General features: G+C 46.6%; 1 protein-coding gene across 2 annotated transcripts in view; it reads left to right on the top strand.

Moving 5' to 3' along the window:
- Nucleotides 1-15,203, top strand: part of TEX2 (testis expressed 2) — a 107,010-nt gene that overhangs the window by 83,487 nt on the left and 8,320 nt on the right. For both annotated transcript variants that reach the window (XM_029211958.1, XM_029211957.1), the window contains exon 8: nt 9,529-9,661. In XM_029211958.1, the coding sequence (XP_029067791.1) occupies nt 9,529-9,661 (133 nt within the window). The remainder of the gene's footprint in view (nt 1-9,528; nt 9,662-15,203) is intronic.

Genomic DNA, 15,203 nt, shown 5'->3' with positions numbered 1-15,203 from the left:
TTTAACCATATTTGATGTTGCGTGTCTCCTGTTCTTAACGGTCACAGCCTGAAACCGGTGGGGAGTAGATCAGGACTCCCGCTCCAAGCCCTTCTGGTCTTCTGGATCCTTACAGGTCCTCCTCCAGCCCAAAGATGCCCACATGCCAGTTAATGGGGGCCCGGCCCCGCATTGTCACAGCCCTTGCCACGGTGAGAGGCAGTGGCTGCATTTCAGGCCCACTTACCCCTCGTGGCTTCTCGTCTGCATGTGCCCCTCCCTGGATTCTTACTGGGAGCTGCCCCTCCTCATAAGTAGTGACATCTTTGCCTTGCCTTAACCTCTAGGATGCAGATTCTTTGAGCTTCATGTTTTATTCTTTCTGTTCCTTTCCACTCCAAGTAGGCACTCATTAAGTGTTTGAAAAATGAAGACATATTGTTGGGCAGTATTTTGAGAGTAAAGGCTCTCTGCTGGAGGGAAGTTCTCTGATTTGGTTTTTAAGACATGTTACAGACACATTATTTATGCCTACTTGTGTATGTGTGCATGTGAGAAGGTGATTAAAATGTGTGGAGAGTTTAAATACAATTATGATGTAAAGATTTATGTGTATTTTGTGGCACCTTGACAGAAGATTTAGTACCCAGGAGTCTGGTGAAAAGAAGAATGAATTAGGTAGGCAAGAATACTCCATGAGCAGAAAGGGAAAAACCTCCCTGTCATGGAAGCATTCAACTTTTTTTCTAGAATATCCCTCTCCAAGTGAGCCTCTTTCCACTTAAACTGGATTTACATTCTTCCTCAAAAGGCTCAGGAACAAAGTAAGGGAGAAAATAATTACAGCTTTTCAAGAGAGTGATATTTGTTTTGAAGTAAATATTTTGTAAGATTGATAGACTGTAGCATCTACTTTTGTCTCTGTATGGCTATATCAGGTGGCTCTTGAACATATTTAGTGAAATCAAGTTCTGTGTTGTATACATTTGATGTAAATACAGAGAGTTTTGGTTTTTTTTAGCGCTACAACTAGCAGCTCTAACAAGTCTCTCTAGCACTATTTCAGCTAACAGTGAAGTCCATATTTCCAGGTCTTTAGCATCCCATCGATTTCAGAGAAAGATAGACCAGAGAATTATTTGCAAACCCAGAAGTCCACCTAATAGCACGTCGAAATCACCTGTGACCACTCAATTGTGTCTACACTTTGATGAATCTGAGTGCTCCTAGGTTTAGTGAATTTCTGGTTCACTAAGAGTAAAACTAGAAAAGATTCTTTGCGAATGGTCTAGCTAGAGTTCTTTCAACCACATGTGAAATTTAAACAGCTGCATTATCTATGTGTAAGGTGCAGAGCTAGGATCTTCGCCCCGACAGCATTCCAGGGCTGCCTGGCTCCCTCTGGCTCTGGGGGGCTCTAGGTTGCCCTTTGCTCTTTGCCTCTTTAGGAACTGACTTGTAACGAGCTGGTAAATGATCAGGTAACATAAGCGTCCTGAGAGTCAGGCTTAAAGAAGGTAAATAATACGTGTGCATGCTTTATTTTCTAATGCATTAGCAGCCTCTTATCTCAGAACTGTCCTTTGTTGAACTAGTAGAAATTTCCAATGAGAGGGGAGCAGGGCCATAGCTGGGCTTTGCAGCATCTAAGAAGTGTCCCTGTGGCTGTGAACTCTGCAGCCTCCCAGGGCAGCTTTGTAAGGCTTTGAGTGAAATTCACTAAATGCCTAAGTCTCAAGTCTCTTTCCCGTTCCTCTGGAGCCAGAGCTGCATCAAGACGTTTTATTATATAGATCAAAGCTTTTGCCAGTTTTTAATCCATTTGAGGCTTACTTAACTCCTTTCAGGGCAAGTTCTAGAGATCTGCCTGCTTTATGTAACAAGGGAAGAAATGTTACTAAAGAAAGGAATGATAAAGACACAAAGCCTGTGGGTTTTAAAAGTTTGATCAAATTAGGTTTTTCCGAGTCTGCCAAGGCTACATGTGATGGTATAACAGAAATGAACATGAAGGGACAATGCATCTTGGATTCCATTGCTCTAAGAGAAACCTTTCCTTTGGGGGGAATGAAAATCAGGAGTGACGTGTTAAAACTGACTCTGAAAAGCAGAGTTCATCTTTCAGGGAACTGCCCCCTAGGGTGAAGGGGGCTTTGACTGCTTTCAGGAGGGGGCGCCTCCCAGGGGATCCCCCTACACACCCCACACCCTTATTTTTGGTAATATTTCCTAACTTGTGCTTGTTTGTTGAAGGCACATGGCTTGGGAGGGATATTTGGGCCAGAGCTGCTGGATCGCTCCAGCCTCAGGATGCTCTTCTTGAGGCAGCCCAGAGCGGCGGTTCTGAGCTCCAGCTCTGGGGCCGCACCGCCGGACTCAGAGCTCCTTGTCCTTGGGCAAATCCTTAACCTCGTCACTAACTCCTCTCTCAGGGGGGGAGACTGATGGCACCCACTTGGTGGCTTAAGTGAGTTAATACATGAAAGGCACTCGGAAAACATCAGGTGCCAAACAAGCTCTAAGTGTTACTATTGTTATTTTCACCAACATTATCGCTGCCTTCGCTGCTGCCGCTCTTGGAGAGTTTAGAATGTGAGTGGCTGAGGTGTTCAGTTGACCCATCCTACAGCTTGAGGCCAGCAGGTCCTCCCAGAACAGATGAAGGGAAAAGGCCATTCCTGCTTCGAGACACACAGCCAGGTTCTAGTGCAGTGGATAAGGGGAAAGGACCACCGTTCCCGGGACCGGAACCGTGGCCAGAAGGTGGAGAGGATCTGAACCTCGGAAACTGGCTGTGCACCTCCTGTCTCTGACCCCTGCCCGCTCCACACACACCTCACCGTGGGGTGGGGGGTGGTCTCCTTCCTTCCCTACAGAGCAGGGCCTCCCCCCCACTCCTCATCCCCACCCCAGGCTGCTGTCCCCGGGGCCTGTCCTTGGGGGGCCACCAGGCCAAGCCCTTTCCAGTTGTTTTATTAACTCTGTTAGGGTAACGTTTGCTCCTTCGTTCATTCAACAAATACTCATTGTGGGGAAAACTCGAATATTTAGGAAAGGAAAAAGAAACATTACCCATCGTTCCACCATTCAGAGATAGCCAGGATGACCATTCTGCTACATTTGGTACATTCTTGGTACATTCTCTCCTAATCGTTTTTCTTATGGATAAAAATTAATTACAAATGTATAGCTCCTTTTTCAAACCCTTAAAGAATTGGGCAGATTGACTGTTTAGACTTGGGAAGGCAATCAGAGGTTCCCTAGCAGGACCCTGCTGTGTTTAGATGCATAAGCCAAAGCCCAGACAGGGTGTGATGTGCCAGAGATCACTCAGCAGCCTCGCTTTTCCATGCTGCTCTGCAGCTTCTAGGCCAGAGCCAGAGGCTTGCCGTGCGTACCAGCTCTGGGCCAGGCCACCCGCGTTTGGCTCCTGCTCCTTTATTATCCAGCAGCAAGGCCTTGGGGAGGTTTCTAAGCACTCAACACCTTGAGCTTCTCATCCACAGAGTGGTGATGGCAGTAGCCTCTCCCCTGTTGCTTGTGGAGGAGATTAAACGCTTCATGTCAGCACTCAGAGAGCACACGTGACACGCGGGAAGCCATCGGTCTTTGTTGCTGCTGCTGCTGCTGCCAAGCTTGATTAGTAAAATCTTCCCGAAGGGGTTTTGTGGGGACCCTCGTCTGTCAGCCAGGTTTTTCTCTTCCATGCCTGGGACCAGTGACCTCAGAGCAGTGCCTGCAGGGGTGTCAGCAGTGTCAGAATGAGCCAAGGCTGTGGACTGTGACCTCTCAGGTTCAGGTTAATTAATTTAGTCTTCAGGGCTTTTGCTACGCGGAGTTTGTCTGCAGATCGTCATTGAGTGTCCACGTGGACAGAGTGCCACGTGGCACCGTTTTTGCCCTGTTTCAAGATACCCGATTAACAACCCGAGTTTCCACCAAAGGGCTTGGATTCTGTGGAAAGATGACCATGTCCCACAGGAAGAGGAAGCTGGTCTGTCTTCAGAGATGCCTGTAGTTGTGTCTGGCAGGTCCATCATCTACATTTGTCTTCCAGACCTTGATCTGTGGTGCCTGGTGCCTTTGTTCAGTGCTGGGACTGAAGCTACTCTGCCAGCGGAGTATTGCAGAAAAGTGGAACCAGGGGCAGTCTGCGAGCTGCCTGTTCCTCTGGCTACACCCTCATCAAGAGGGCAGCTGCCTGAGGTCGGTCACGGTGACAGGGCCAGACTGTGGGGCTCAGCACTGAGAAGAATGGCACATATACTCTCTGACCAGATCTGTGTTGCACAAGGAAAATATACCTTTTGTGGGAAAGGGAAAAAAAATACTCATTTGTGGAACTTGGGTTGGGGCGGGGAGGAGAGACTCTGATTTGGGACTGTGTTGACCTTGAAAGGCGGAGCTGTTTCCAAGAACGGATACAGGTAGACAAAACCCAAAATGACATCTGTCCTAAAGGACACATCCAATTACAAGGAATACTAGTTTTCTGCAGTATCTGAGTGAGCAATATGGCACCAGTCTGTTTGCCAGGAACGAAACGGTCACTAATGTGGTCGTCTAAGAGCTGAATAACTCAAACATCTGTTCTTGGTAAAATCAGTATATTATTAAATCTTCCATTTTAAGAGCTTTTGTTTTTTGGATGCCAAATGTTGGCTTTCAGAGTGAAAATCAGCCATCAGTTATGGGTACAGGGATAGTGGAGGAGCAGGTAACATGAGCCAGACCCTGTGAGCAAGGCTTTAGGGCCTCTTACCTCCTCCTGAGCAACCCCTGCCCCATTAAACCTGTTCCAGTGAGACTGAGGCCTTTTAGCTATTTTAATAGTAAATACGACAGTGAACTGCTGAGTGAAAGTACTAGATTTATTCGAGCACAGTAGGACTGCTCCTGAGGCCATGGAGTCTATTAAATCAACTACCAGGGAGAAGGCGGAAGAACCTCTGTTCTACTCGTCTCTGGTGACACATACCAGGGCATGTGTACTATCTCTGCTGGCATCTAGGTCTGCTCTGCACCAGGTGGTCCAGGCCATCGTTACTCTTCTTCAGGCATAAACTTCCAGAGGACAGGGATTCACTTCAGTGTCTTGAGCTCTGATAGCTTGCGTTAAGAACTAAATAAACATTTTGAGGTAGAGCGAGCAGTAGCTTTTGCCACAGTCTGAGTAGCGGTGGTGGTAACTGATCCTTCCCTCACGAGGCTGAAGAGAAACAGAAAAACAGCCCTCCGAGCTCCTCAAGTCCTTGTGTGAAGACTGACTGAAGTTTGTCATGTTCATTGTTAGTTGTGTTTCCCTTGTAGCCAGTGAAGGGCCGGTTTTTTAGGGACTTGTTGGTAATCAGGTGCCACCCTTTGCCACTGGACAGCCTCACAATGTGAAGACCCCTCATGTGGTGGAGATTGTTACGGACTGAATGTGTTCCCCCCAAATTCATATGTTGAGTCACTAACCTGCAATGTGATGGTATTTAGAGACAGGGCCTTTGGGGTGATTAAGTTTAGATGAGGTCATGGTGGGATTAGTGCCCTCATGAGAAGAGGGACCAGAGAGATAGCTCGCTCGCTGTGCCACATGAGGACACGGGAGAAGGCGGTCGTCTGCAGGCCAGGAACAGAGCCCTCACCAAGAGTGAATCGGCCAGCACCTTGATCTTGGACTTGCAACCTGCAGAACTGTGCCAAATAAATGTCCGTGTTTCAGCCGCGCAGTTTGTGGTATTTTGTTACAGCAGCCTAAGAAGACTAAGACAAGACCCTTTGTGTTCATGCCCTTTCCAGAGAACCTCTCAGGACTGGCTGCCTTACGCATATTTAAAGATTTAAAAAATTGCCTTGCTCCTTAACTTCTGGTTTTTGTCCTTGATCACTACCAAGACCAGATGGTTACAGGAAGCAACATTTTAAATGAAATGCCTCACAAGCAAGTCTTAACCTTTGTCAAGAGCCCAGAAGAAAAAGCTCTGTTCCTGCACTCACCCAGGTGAGGAACATGCAGCTCGTTAGGGTTAGGGTGCCACTCAGAGCACAGTGTCTGTCCCCACTTCACAGTGTTGCTACATTTGTCCTCATTGAGAAGACAGCCTTTCTAGTAACTGCTGATTTCATCTTTCAGTCCTGCAAGGTGGGAGCTCCTGACTCACCCTTTATGTAACCACGTGGTTTCGGCTCTCGTTACATGCACTCCAAGGTTTTCAGGGAGCTTTTTGCCACTGATTTATTGTCACAGAAGCGTGTTTTTCTTTGCACCTAATGTTAAAATTGTCATCTTACCCTCATCTGAATGCAAGCACGTCATATTAAGATAACTTGTTTGAATGTTTGCAGTTTATATCTGTATTTAAAGATTCTCAAACCATTCTTGACTCCTTCATATCTACACTGAGAATGGGGGCTGAGCAAGGCCCCGTGTGTGGGCCTCATGGAACATCTACAATGAAACAAGAAACAGGCTTCATCCCCTACACAGGAGCTTGGTCAGATGTCCTCGCCTTGCCTGCTCCCCAGCCTGGACAGGGCTCTCTGGCTGCCCAGTGCAGCCTCTTCCCTCTGGCCCCGTGTCCTCCTCTGGTCTGGTCCCCATCTGCTATGGCAACAGCAGCAAGCTAGGCTGTAGCCCAGAGTGGTTAGAAGAAGGAAGTGGCTGGTGATGGATGTGAAAGGGGAGAGCCCTGCCAGGATGCACCAAGAGCCAGGCTGTACAAGCCGTGTGGCCTCCCCTGTACAGATGAGGAGGCCGGTGCCTAGACATTGAGAAACTTCCAGGGGAATTCAAGCCCCGGTCCACGTGACTGGACTCCAGTGCTTTTCCCTCTTCCCAGCCTCAGCTCCCGGCAGGGGGGCTGGACCACACGTCATTGAGTAGAATGTCCCGATGACTGGGGTGTGGGCCAGCTGTTTACCAAACCTGTGTCCATATCCCCTCATTTAAAAAACAGACAAACAGAACCTTCCACTTTATTATAACAAGTAAAATTCTGGTGCCTTTAATATGACAACCTTCGAAGGCAAATACTTACTAGTAATATTTATTGGAAACCTGACTGGGATTTTCAAAGGAAATGATTATGTCTGAATACATACCGCAACCAGGTAGTTTGAGTCTATTGATTCTCAAGTTAAATAAAGCTGGCGATATACAAGAAGAAATATCTTCTTTATTGATGTTCCATTTATATTGAGTTTAAAATCTACTAATATCAAGCCTTTTGCCCTAATTCCCTTTCTACTGGAAGTGATTAATGACTAAATGTCTTTATTAAAGCAGATGTGCCCTTTATTTCCAGTAACACTGCCTCTGAAGAGCAAGCTAATTAATGATTTTTAAATGTTTAATGTAAGCAAGAAATAAAGCAGTTTTGTGTGTTGCTGCAAAGAAGACATTCACAACTGATCTGCATATCACTTAATTAAACCAGGTCATTCACAGAAAATAATTATCTTCAATTATGATAAAAAGAATTTGGTGAAAGCAAAATGGAAATTATTCTGCCTTTAGTGAGGAGTTACACCAATAGCGCTTACTGAAGTTAAGAAAGCAATTATCTGAGGTGGTGGCCAAACAGGGGATAAGTTATTTACTGTAATTGCTTGAAAATGCGGCTGTGTGTGAACAGTGGTTTTAGATTAATTTCCTGCTTCCTTTTAGATATTGTCATTTGTCTTATGAGGATCTATAAAACTTTATTTACATTTAAACACCCACTTGAAGGACCATGTGTTTTTTTTTTACTGTATTATTGATTTATTCTTTTTGCATTTTAAAAAAGTTACACTTGTTGAATATACTGTTAGTACCCACAAGCCAGCTAGCAGATCTGTTTTTTTTTTAATTAATTTTTTTTTATATAGCAGGTTCTTATTAGTCATCAATTTTATACACATCAGTCTATACATGTCAATCCCAATCTCCCAATTCATCACACATACACCCCCGCGCTTTCCCCCCTTGGTGTCCATACGTTTGTTCTCTGCATCTGTGTCTCAACTTCTGGCCTGCAAACCGGTTCATCTGTACCATTTTTCTAGGTTCCACATACATGTGTTAATATACGATACTCGTTTTTCTCTTTCTGACTTACTTCACTCTATGACAGTCTCTAGATCCATCCACATCTCAACAAATGACCCAATTTCGTTCCTTTTTATGGCTGAGTAATATTCCATTGTATATATGTACCACATCTTCTTTATCCATTCGTCTGTTGATGGGCATTTAGGTTGCTTCCATGACCTGGCTATTGTAAATAGTGCTGCAATGAACACTGGGGTGCATGTGAGGACCATGTTTTGATGGGAAGTCCATGAGGTGTTACAGAGCTTAGACTCGGTAAAGTCACAGCATAGTCTGTCCCACCTGCTGAATCATAGGACCCTGGGGTAGAAAAGGTTGTGAGATGACTGACCCCTATTTGCATTTTAGACTTATGGTCAGTGGCCACTTCTGCTTGGTGGACCTTCCCAGTGAAATTCCGCAAAGCCAAAAGCCTCTAAGATATGCTCTGTGCTCTCATTGACATGAGTGTCTTTTCTAAGGAACAGGTGGTTTTTTGTTTTCTTTTTTAACATCTTTATTGGAGTATAATTGCTTTACAATGGTGTGTTAGTTTCTGCTTTATAAAAAAGTGAATCAGCTATACATATACATATATCCCCATATCTCCTCCCTCTTGCATCTCCCTCTTGCATCTCCCTCCCTCCCTCCCTATCCCACCCATCTAGGGGGTCACAAAGCACCGAGCTGATCTCCCTGTGCTATGCGGCTGCTTCCCACTAGCTATCTGTTTTACATTTGGTCATGTGTATATGTCCATGCCACTCTCTCACTTCGCCCCAGCTTACCCTTCCCCCTCCCCGTGTCCTCAAGTCCATTCTCTACATCTGCGTCATTAAGGAACAGGTTTTTCAACTAAGGTACAAAGTGGTTACCCAGCTTTATCTAGATAATCCTGGGGCTTGAACACGAATTCTTTTGATTCCATTCCTACGCAATTTCCAGAAAGAAGAGGGTTCTAAAAGGTTTTGTCACCATCCTTATCATACCAAGCTAAACCTGAACCATTTTCTGTGCCCCTCCCCTCCCCCACCCCCAAACAATAGATAATTTTAAGAAAGACAGTGGTTCTCACTTGTGTCTTTAAAGAGCCCAGCTTGCTGTGAAGTCTCTGCACCTCTCTTCTGCCTCTAACCAGCTGGGACAACGCAGACCTCGTCCTGGCTTTGCCCTGGCACAAGCCATGTCCTCCTGCTGGGAGTGTTTCTTACCCAAAGTGAGAAGAACCCAGAGGACAGGACCCTGAGCTCACTGTGACCATTTTAACGGATGTTGAAATACTGGCAATTTGCCAGATGCTTGAACTGTTTCCAGAAACTTTTCACAGTCTCTTCTTGCATGCATTGGTAGTACAGGCAATATATATAGACTTTTAATGTGATACCTACTTAGATACTTTAAAATATAAATTTTAAATTTTAATCTGTCACTTATAGTCATGTTTTTCCGGGGCGGGGAAAAAACCTTCTGTTTTTTCACCATTTCTCCAGGACTCTGGATCGATTTGGAAATGTCCTACAACGGGTCCTTTCTGATGACTCTTGAGACCAAAATGAATTTGACCAAACTAGGTAAAGAGCCTCTTGTTGAAGCCCTGAAGGTTGGAGAAATTGGCAAAGAAGGGTAAGGGGCTATATGAATTTACTAACCCAACCCTGGGGAACCACCTCCTTCCTCGAGCCCTTGAGAAGCAGCTTTAATGTGTATAGCCCCAATGTTGAGCGCGAGCTTCATGTAAGTGCTTCCTGGCCCCGGAGGATTTCAGGGAATAGTTTCCTGGTTTCACCCCCTGCAGACTCAGTGCCGTAGGCCTTGGTGCTGCCAGCGGAGCGTACAGTGTCGATTACCTGGAAAGCATCCCTGACTCAGACCAGCCGGGCAGGCTGCACAATGAGATGCTTTGTGAAGAGAAGCATCACCCGGCAGGTGCCTCCTTCAGCTTTGCAGCCACACACAGCACTGTGTGGGCCAGGCTGAGGCGCTTCAGGCGGCTGCCTGCTTTAATCACAGCGTCAGAGTTATTTATAATTAGACGATTGATCTTGTAGCCAAGAGGGTGCTCCTAAAGTGTTTGGAGACGCCTTTCCCCTAAATAATACAATATCTATTTTCTTAGTAAACTCCTCTCTTTGTAGAGGATACTGCATCTGTTGCCGAGTTTGTCTAATTTAGTAAATATTTCCAATTTGTGAGATAGTTAATGAAGCTGATTCTTTTTCTTAGATGCCTAGAATGGATAAGCTGGAACTTTCACATTCCCACACACCTTAAAAATGACTGCTTCAGACTACATATTTAAATGATATTATTGTTTTTACCAAACTAAAAATGCTGATTGGAGTCTGCTTCTCACATCTTCAGCCCCTTTGCATGGAATTAGCAGTACAATGATCGGAAAATGCCACAAGGAGCCACCTTCTCAGCATCTAAATATAAATATAAGACACAGGCTCTTAGATGTTTGCTTTATTATGATGCTGACCTGATGCTTGTATTCAAACTTGTGGTGAAAGCACAGTAGATGGGGAGTTGGATCATACATTTGAGAACGTTCTTTCACTAAGGTGATTCCGAGTTGTCCAGGTGACTTAATGAAAATGTTCATATTTTAATTTTTGGAGAATTTCACCTGCTGTATGCAGTCTAACCTGTATCTGTGCTATTTTCCTTTCACTTTTCTACTGTTTTGTTAAAATGTGTTTGGATTCGGCAATCTGTGGATTGTGTTTTCTGGTGAGTGGTATTGATCAGCCCTCCGTGTAGCATTTCATACCCCATCAGTGCTGAGTCTCATTCGGACCCATGTGACACCGCGAGGAAGCTTGTCCTTTCATCATGTTCCCCAACATAAAGGCACCGTTTGTAGACCTGAGTGGATTGAGATCAGGAGCATTTAAGAGGCTTTCCTGGGGGGAGAGTCGTACAGACTTCCTTGATTCGTATTGCCGGGGTCCTGATCTAGCCCTCTAGTCAGACTCAGCTTCTGTCCCCAGCTGCCCCGACCCTGACGCCATGCCCAGCTGAGCGCCATCAGGCCAGCCTTGGGACAGCAAAGTTGCAGAACCAGCTGCCAGTAAAACCAAGCACCTTAGGCAGAAGCAGTCTTGAAAATGAGCTCTAACTAACCGGGAGCGGGACAGAGCAGACTTTGGTCAGGAGCATTTGTGCAGGGAGCCCTTTCTGGAAACAGCCCTTGCTGGCCCAGGGCTGCTGGGACTCCATTGGAAAGAGGGGTCTTGGGAGCAGGTAGGGCCCCACCATAGCCAGGTCCCTGAGATCCTTGCCACTGAGGCATTCCATGTTCACTGTTATTCATGCAGCTCTCTTGGCACAATTTCAAGTTCATAAACTCAGCTGATTGGAGGACAGACACGTTTCTGAGCAAGCAGTGCTTCTCTAGACTGCATGAAAAAAGTCCTCTGCGTTAGGAATATAATGGTATTATATTTAATTTATAATATATATCTAAAGCACCATTTTTTTCCAGTAGAGTCTGGTATAAAATGTTTTGCTTCTTCCTGTGAGGGTGTTAAATTTTATGTTGATGTGTAATTGGCTGTCATTTAATTTTAAAAGCAAGGAAAAATACAATCTCAAAGCACTTGGGAGGAAAACGCCTGGATAAATGAACCCTTAACCCTTTTTTGCATAAAGGACCCTCTTGGGAATCTGAGAGCTCTGGATCCTTCCCCCAGAGAATGCCTACACATGCACCATTTGGCTCACAATTTCTGGGACCTTCTAGAGCCTCTCAAAAGCCCATCCATAGCTAAGAGCCTGATCCCAGAAGTGATTCTAGCATCACTTCTCCTCAGTCAGGAGCTATGGAATCGCCCTGAGGCTGAATGCCGGAGGAGAGGCAGAGTCCCTGCACCTGTGGCTGTTACTGAGCGTGTGATCTTTGGTTTCCTTGAGGAAGCCTCTCCTAGAGCAGCATGTGTGAGTGGTGGGTCCGCAGCAGCCCTTTCCTCCAGGCCCTCCCTTTAGCCCGTGGCCGCCTGTCCAGGGCCTCACTTCTGGGCAAGGGCTTGTCCCCTTGCTCTGGCAGGGCCTCTGCTTTGTCTCGCTGCTTTTGTCTGTCCCCCTTCAAGTGTGCAAATGACTGTGCCGTGGGGAGTACCTGAGGAGGTGCTGCTCAGCCTGTGGGAAGTCCTGCTTACTGTAGAAAGTTTATAAGGACCCTGAGGCTGGTGGTAAGAAACTGAAGTCTGTGTCGCTTCACTCTAGTGAAGGCCTTTCCCTTTGAAATGTGGGTACCCTTTATATTTGCAGACATTTTTCCTTGAGTCTTTGTATTTCCCGAATAGTCTTCTTGTTACACATTGTAGTTACAGTGACTTTGGGGAATTCAGGTGGTGAGCTGGGCAGTCTGAACTTTAGGAATTGGCCTGAAGGGGACCTAAGCGAGTCAGGAAGGGGAATGTGCTGCTCGTTGGCTGCTCTTTAAATGCACATCGGGGCGGGCGTTTCCTGGAAGGCCCTTGGCCCGTCCGTGCTCTACCACGGCAGCCTGGGCTGGCGTGCAAGTCCCTGCATGGGCCCCCCCACCCCGACCCCTGTATTGGGCCGCTAGTCCCCGGTGTACCCGGGTCCACCACCCCGCCCCGAGGCCCTGATATTCTGGGAGCCCAGTGCTTGTCACCCACACCGTGACTCAGTCTAGCTCTGTGGGTGTACGTGCACATGTGTGTGGCAGATACATGGGCCCGACTTCTGTTAAAGGAAACGCACTCTCGTGAGCGTGGTCCCCCTCCAAGCAGTCCTCACTGGGCTGTTTAATCTAATTATGCACCCTTCACTTAAAGCATTTTTTGGAGCTGCTTTTTAGAGTTGCCTTCGGAGTCTGTGACATTCCTTTAAGTATTCTGAGTGACAGCAAATCTTCCTACTTTCTAGATGGATTGGATCTTTGAGAAATTGCTAGACGTCGTTCAGAGGTGATGGTGATTATGAGACTAAGAAATTAAATGTTTGGTTCAAGACAGAGAGTATCAGTGATAAAATAACACACTTTTTCTTATGTGTCCGACTGCAAGCGCATTTCCAAAAAGATTTTTAGCAGAGACAGCAAAACTGGAATAAGCCCTTTAAGGTGACTCTTGAAAGGATATTACACTTATCTCGAATTCTAAGGTGTGTTTAAAAAAGTAGGCTTATTGCATTCTAGCACATCTTATATAAGAATGTGCAGGGTGTCTTTCTCTGAAATTCATCATAAGGTTGAGATCACAAAACGCATGTTCGGTTATAAAACTTGAATATCTGCCAAATATTTAATTACACTTTTAATTAGTTAAGTATTAGGTGCTGCATAGTACGGCCCCCTATGCTGAGAGGAGAGGTACCATCTGGTCACAGTCAGAATTTCATGTCATCTGATCTGTTTTAACTGACAGAGCATTGTCTAAATGATTAACTTCAAGCCACAAAATTTGTCCTGTTCTCTGTCCTGTGGAGGATTAATTCAGGAACCCGAGAGCTCACTGCAGTGCTCAGCCTTTGGCATCTTCTGCCCCTGGCCTGGAGGCTGCCAGATGACAAATACCAGTGGGGACAGAAGGGGACAGTGGTTCTGCAGGTCTCACTGTGGTCCAGGATGCTGAGGCAGCCTTTTGTGCTCTGTACCTTCCTTACCTGGCAGCACGAGGTCTGAGCCAGGGGGCATAGTCGTTTTACTGATGGAGAAGTAAGATAGGTTTCTGAGATGGTCATGTTATCTTTGGGGACTTAGCTCCCTGACTTTCTTCATCCCAAGACCCAGTGCAGGCTTTCTTGGGAATCTTATTGTACTTTTGTATAAAAGCAGAGCTCTGTGAGGGCTGCCTAACCCTGGAAAGCACTGAGATGTTTTTGTGACCAGCACACACACGTGAGCATTTCCTGGACTAGCCCGGCTTCTGACGGAAGGAGGAGGAGTCGGGTGCTGTCCCCGTGGCCAGGGACAAGAGGCCTTTGTGTCTGCAGAGGGAGTTTCCCTTTAACGCTGTACTCAAGCCTGTTGGCTAGAGCGCTGGCTCTAATGTTTCAGGGCCAGGATCAAGGAGGATCCGGGTGTCCTGCCAGGGAGGACATTTGTGCTCGGTCCTCTTACAGCTGGGCTCCTGTTTCAGGGCGGAGATTTCAGTGCCCTCTTCCCAGTGCTGGGGCCTCTGCTGGGCCTTTAAGTCCACACTGGTGGGTGTGCTCTGCCCTTGGGTGCCCTTGGCCCTTGTTGGCCAGGAGATGACTGCCCCCGTGGGCTTCTGGTGGCCCAAGGAAAACCCCAAAGGGTTACACCCGCAGGAAGATGGGACCTAAGCTGCGCTGCCTTCCCCTGTCGTGGTGATTTTTCTCCTTATCAAAGATACAAGGCCCCCACGTGCCACAACTAAGAAGCCTGTGAGCCGCAACTGAGACCCAATGCAACCAAAAAAAAAAAAAAAAAAAAAAAATACGAGGCCCACGCTCTGCTTAGTGACCATTTGGTAGCTTAATTGTGTTCATTCTGTCCCCATTAAGTCTCTGAGCCTCCGGGATGGGCCCTGCTTTCTGCCTCTCTGAAGCAAAGCCACCATCCAGGGAGAGAGCTGCCTTCTTTGGGGCCCAAGCTTGGCCAGGAACCCCCAGGGCCCTCACAGGGGAACCTTGATCACTGGCTGCTGCCAGTGACCCAGTGGAAGCTGAGGCTCTACCCTGGAAAGATTAACGAGGGACATTGCTCTTTGGTGAAGTTTTTTATTACTTCATTTAAAAAACGTGGTTTTTTAAATATAAATTTATTTATTTTTGGCTGCACTGGGTCTTTTTTGCTGTGCATGGACTTCCCCTAGTTGTGGCGAGCAGGGGCTACTCTTCTTTGCGGGGCGCGGGCTTCTCATTGCGGTGGCTTCTCTTGTTGCAGAGCATAGGCTCTAGGTGGGCGGGCTTCAGTAGTTGTGGCTTGCGGGCTCTAGAGCACAGGCTCAGTAGTTGTGGCTTACGGGCTTAGCTGCTCTGTGGCATGTGGGATCTTCCCGGACCAGGGCTCAAACCTGTGTCCCCTGCATTGGCAGGTGGATTCTTAACCACTGCGTCACCAGGGAAGCCCTAAAATACGGTTTTAAATTAGTACTTTTCTTGAAAAGTTCCTGGGTTCTCATGTCAGTTGCTTCCTAGAGTCCCTTGAGATTTGTTGGTTGTTGGCTTT

This window comes from Monodon monoceros, unplaced genomic scaffold, assembly GCF_005190385.1.
Source record: "Monodon monoceros isolate NGI ecotype Baffin Bay Population unplaced genomic scaffold, NGI_Narwhal_1 Super_Scaffold_9, whole genome shotgun sequence".
In the NCBI taxonomy this organism is placed as follows: domain Eukaryota; kingdom Metazoa; phylum Chordata; class Mammalia; order Artiodactyla; family Monodontidae; genus Monodon; species Monodon monoceros.
This window is presented reverse-complemented; position numbering and strand designations above follow the sequence as displayed.